The sequence below is a fragment of the Sorex araneus genome, chromosome X, assembly GCF_027595985.1.
Source record: "Sorex araneus isolate mSorAra2 chromosome X, mSorAra2.pri, whole genome shotgun sequence".
NCBI lineage: Eukaryota > Metazoa > Chordata > Mammalia > Eulipotyphla > Soricidae > Sorex > Sorex araneus.
This window is the reverse complement of record NC_073313.1, coordinates 154,262,221-154,267,822: the sequence shown is the minus strand read 5'-3', so window position 1 is coordinate 154,267,822 and position 5,602 is coordinate 154,262,221. Positions and strand designations below refer to the sequence as shown.

The 5,602-nt window shown below is 45.5% G+C and overlaps 1 gene segment (V, D, J or C); it reads left to right on the top strand.

The window, feature by feature from the left end:
• Positions 1–3,250: 3,250 nt before the first annotated feature.
• LOC129399811 (immunoglobulin heavy variable 3-66-like) lies at positions 3,251–3,980 on the top strand. The segment is given in 3 exon segments: positions 3,251–3,296; positions 3,398–3,756; positions 3,873–3,980. Coding segments are annotated over 3 exon segments (513 nt in total).
• Positions 3,981–5,602: the final 1,622 nt, after the last annotated feature.

The following is a 5,602-nucleotide window of genomic DNA, read 5'->3' as shown; positions in this document are numbered from 1 at the left end:
GTGCTGAGGGAAAGTCTCTGCAGCCCCTCCAGGAACCAGCCCCTTCCCTGCCCCTCTGGGAGACACAGGAAGTTCCTCCTGCCAGGGCCACACTCTGATGAGCTCAGGTATCCCGGGGGCTTCCAACCTGTGCCCTGAGCGGTATAACAGGCCCTTCCCTCACGTCCCGGATGAGACTCTGCTGGATGGTGCTCACTCCCCGAGTCAGGCCACTTCCCATTAGCTATAACTGCCTCATTGCCCGGTGTGTGTCTCTGATGGCTCAGGGGTATGTAACAACATTACTTCTAGCTGGCCTGTCATAATTTTGTGTTCGGTGTTTAGTCAGTTGTACCTGGAATAGTCGATGCTTAGCCCAGTATGTAAACTCACAGAGAACAGTCTTTAAACAACACATCCTGCTCTGAAATGTGCAGTTGGAAATAATCTCCCCTCACCCCAGTCTGAGAGGACAGAGATCCTGAGGCAAAGTCACTTTCTTCAGAGACTCAGGCTCAGGCTCCCTCAGCTGCCGGCTCAGTTCCTCCACACGCTGACCCCTGTCACTCTTCTCTGGGCTGTTGAACACTGGGGTGTGACGCCCTGGAACTGCTGCAGGAAGACGGGGAGGACAGAAAGTGAGGACTCAGCTGCAGCCTTTCCTGAAAACAAAGTCAGGAACTTGGAAACTCACCCAGGCCCTGACTTGCCATGTTTCAGCATTGAGGGAAGCCCAGGACTCCAACTTCCTGATGGGCTGAAGGTTCATCGAAACTTTTCAGTTTCTAGCTTTCTTCTCATTCAGATTTCTGTCAAATTCTAGAGCAACTTTTATTTGGTTCTACCCTTCTACAATGCTAGTGTGACCTTCTATGTTAAAGTTCTGGGCTGAGGTTAATCCAGAACTCTCCCGCCAGGCCTGAATAAACAAACAGAACAATCCCTCCATAGAGGGAACCCCAATGAGGGTCACTCTCCTCTGAACCAAACACACAGTATGCATTCTTGGAGCCTGTGTGCGGGGTGAGGTGTGGAAGGAGAAATAACATGGTCCAAGAGGAAATCCTGAGGTGAAGGGTTTGCCCACCATTTGGGGGTGACGATCACTACACAGGTGTCAGGTGTCCATGTATGTCAGTGGACATGAAACACAATGTTTTGTAAGTCAGTATTGTGGGCAGGGCGTGGCCTGATGTGCGCTTTGTTACTGCTCAAACCCTTCCAGGGTTAGAAGGCAGGAAGGAGCCAGGGCTGATGTGAAGAGTCACACTCCACGCCCCTTCTGCACCCAGGGCTCCAACATGCTCCAGGTCCACAAAACGTTCAGGATAAACACTCTTATTCTTCTTTCCGGGGAGATAGGCATGATATCATCATTGGTTCCTATTTTGCTTGTTTTGTTTGGTTGTTTCTGCCACATAGGGTTTCCCCAGGCCATACTCCTGCCTCTGTGCTTAGGGATCCCTCGTGCTGGGGCCTTGGGTAACCACATGCCATGCTGAGGATAAAGCCTGATGAGCTGCATGCAGGAGAGCACCTTACACCTGGACTGACACTACATACTATTTTTCTGGGACCAGTCCTGGGAAACGGGAATGCAACATGGGTTGCTGCGAGTGTCAAGAGTGTCAATGACAACAAACAGACAAGAAGGAAAAGTCGTGGGGGACAGGGGCCTGCCACCCACATGCACAGAGAGCTTGAATGCCAACACGTTCATAATCATCATTTAGGATAGGGAATCATCAGAAGAACAGCTCACTTAGGTCACTTGCTAATGCCGTCTGTCTAGGCTAAGCTTTTACACATCTTAGGGCCTTAGAATAGGGGGACAAACATCTTTTAAAAAGGGGATGTTTCCTCTGAGAGAAAAAGAAGAGACAGAGCAGACACCGGAGTCTACCTCAGTGGTTTTCCACATTTCAGGGTCTTGAAATCTGGCCCTTCTCATTTTTCTATCTAAATACTTGATACCTGGGGAGAAAGGGACTCTCATTCACTGTTGGTGGGAATGCCAATTTGCCCAGGCTTTTTTGGAAAACAATATGGACATTCCTCCCAAAGCTAGAAATTGAGCTTCCTTATGACCCAGCAATACTGCTCTTTGAATATATCCGAGAGATGCAATAAAATACAGTGAAATGACATTTGCACTAGTGTGTTTATTGCAACACAGTTTACAACAGTGGAATCTGAAAAAGACCTAAGTGCCTGAAAATAGATGAGTCGTTAAAGAAATTCTAGTACATCTATACAAGTGGAATACTACACAAATGTTTGAAGAGATGAAATCATAAAACTCTCATACAAGTGGACAAACAAGGAAAGAATCATGTAAGTAAAATTAGTCAGAAAAAGAGACACAGACATAGAATGACTGCATTCATTTGGGGACTATAAAGTAGCATAATATGAGACAACACCAATGACAGTAGAGAGAAGGGCCAGGAGGATCACGTCATGGTTTGGAAGGTGGCCCCATATGCTTGTGGGGGGGGGGGGGGAGGCAGTTGGGATGGTGAAGGAACCACTAAGTAAATGATGGTTGAAGGGATCGCGAGGGAGATGTGTGCTGAAAATAGACCAAGGACCAAACACGATGACCTCTTAGTATCTGTATTGCAAATTGTAATGCCCAAAATTAGAGAGAAAAAAAGGATTGCATCTGCCATAGAGGCAGGGAGTGGGGTGGGGTGGGGGTGGTGGGTGGGTCACTGGGAACAATGGTGGTGGAAATGTGCATTGGTGGTGGGACGAGTGCTCAAGCATTATGTGACTGGAACATAATCATGCAAGTTTGTAACTGTATTTCACGGTAAAATAATAAAACTTCTTCAAAAATATAAATAAACATTGGTCGCCCATCACAGTTAAACTGGGAGTGACTCAGTGGATTACCTTTGTCTAATGCTGGGACCAACTTGTACCAGATAGGAACACATTATGCAAACATTTTCAGCTTTATTGTGTCATTTTATATCAAAAATAAAAGTAACACTATACACAAAAAATGATATTCAAAAATGCAACAATGTCACATAATTTATTGTATGTAATGACTGAATGTTGTGACACCTCTTCCTAATCTTTTCAAGTAAAAGCATCCCCATATAACCACACCTGCTCTGAGTCCTGAAAACTCTCTCCCAGCTCAGCCAATACTTTATATACAGAAAGAAGACATGCAAATGAGTTGTTCCCTTTGATGACATAAAGAGCCCAACCTCGGCTCTGAGAGAGGAACTCAGGGATTCTGTCAGACGGAAACAACATGGCATGTGGGCTGAGCTGGCTTTTCCTGGTGGCTGTGTTAGGAGGTAACTCATGGGCGACAGAGACACGGAGCATGGGAGAGATGGGAGAGGCAGATCCTCTGTGTGAGGAGAGTTTCCTGACCAGGATGTCTTTGTGTTTGCAGGGGTCCAGTGTGAGGTGCAGCTGGTGGAGTCTGGGGGAGACTTGGTGCAGCCTGGCCGGTCCGTGACACTCTCCTGTGCAGCCTCTGGATTCAACTTGGGCAGCTCTTACATGAACTGGGTCCGCCAGGCTCCAGGGAAGGGCCTAGAGTGGGTCTCACGCATAAGTAGTGGTGGTACATACTATGCCGACTCTGTGGAGGGCCGATTCACCATATCCAGAGACAACAGCAAGAACACGCTCTCTCTGCAAATGAGCAGCCTGAGGGAGGAGGACACGGCCCTGTACTACTGTGTGAGAGACACAGTGAGAGGAAGGCCCTGTGGGCCCAGACACAAACCACCTGCAGGACGAAGCAGGGTGAGTTTCAGGGGCGCAGGCCCCCAGGAGGCTCTGAGGACTCGCCCCTGAGGAAACATTGCTCATGCCCAGATGAATCATATTCCTGTTGAGATCAGGACTGACTTGCCCCTCAGCTCTTAGATGACAGCAACCCTCCTTATGGGTTGTGGCTGAGTCCTCCATCCCCACTCTCGGCGGTAACGACTTTATTACACTCTTTTCTGATGGTAAAATTCCAGTGACAGGACCATGACTTCCCTGGGGCCTGAGGGGCACATTATTCTCCTGTAGAATTAAAATGACCCTGTTGGAGTTACCTAAAACTGAGCAACTCAGTAACTGAGGACTCAGGTGTGTATTATTGTGCCAGAGACACAGTAAGGGCAAGGCCCTGTGAGCCCAGACACAAACCAGCTGTGGGAGACAGGAGAGCTGCAGGGGTGCGTGTGACCACCAGGGGGCGCTGTGATGCAGGAATTCCAGTGCTCTGCTCCAGGGGCAGCGGAGAGAAGCTGTGAAGGGGGCGCTTTCTTTACTCTGTAGGTGAAATATATGAACAAACTTTAATATATTACTCATATACATTTTAATAACTAATTTTTCTCCTATTACAAATATTCTTATTTCTCTTCCTTTCTCAGAGTCTACTAGAGACTGTTATGTGCTGCGAGGTAAGGTGTGATCGATTTTTTTTCCATAAAGTTCATTCCTTTACACAGAAAGGAGAGATTTCTCTCGTTTCCTTCTTATTATCACTGAGGGAATACGATGACAGTGGTCTGAGTTTGATGCTTGTGGATCATAAAATCCATGCCCTTCTCCTAGCACCAAATCCCCACAGACCCCCACACTCTGATGTGGCCCCTGTGCTCCGCCTCTTCTTCCCAGTGATCTGAGCCCCCAACTGACTCCTCTCGGGAACCCCAGAGTGTGGTTAGGATTCAGGGGCCGTTATCATTGGATCCTGTCCATCTGTTCTCTGTTCATCTGTCCATCTTCTCTGTTCTCTGTGTACCACAAATGAATGACATCCTCTGAATTAGTCTTCTCCCTCTGACAAACTTCATTAACATTCTCTCATTCCATTCATGGTGCAGAAAACGTTGATATTTTGTCTTTTCTTATAACTGCACAGTAAACCATTGTGCATAAACACCACAATTCCTTTTCCACAAAATTGTCATTAAGTATTAGGATTGTTTCCATGCCCTGGCAACTATTCTAAATGCTGCAATGAACATATGCTTCCAAATATTTTCTCAAATGACTGTTTTCGCGCTAGGTTGAAGTCTCCAAAAATAGAATCAATTGTAACTTGGAAATTCTATTTTCACTTTTTAAAGAAATATCGTACTGTTTTCCATAGATAAGTTCCCACAAACATAGAAAGAGTTTTTCCTTTGACAATGTTCCAACACTGTTTGTTTCCAGTATTTTTCATATACGCCATTCTCACTGGGTAGAGATGGTTTCATTGTCCTTCATATTAACATTTCCCTCATAGTAAGTGTTGATAAACACCTTTTCATATGCCTATAGCCCACTGGAATGTTGCATTAGGAAAGAATCTGTTTATTTACCACACCATATTGTGATGAGTGATTTGTTCTGATGTTGAGTTTTGTGAATTCTTTGATTATCTTAAATATTAGGTTTGATGTGTTGGATCTAAGCACAGCTTATATCTGAGCTTCAGTGGGTACACATTTTCTCCCATTAAATAGGGTATTTTAATTTTATTGTTGTTTACATTATCATTAAAATCTTTTAATTGATTTAGTCCCATTCATTTATTTTAATTTATCTTATCTCTGACAATGGAGTGTAACTATAGAAGATCCCTCTAAGATCAGTGTCATGGAGA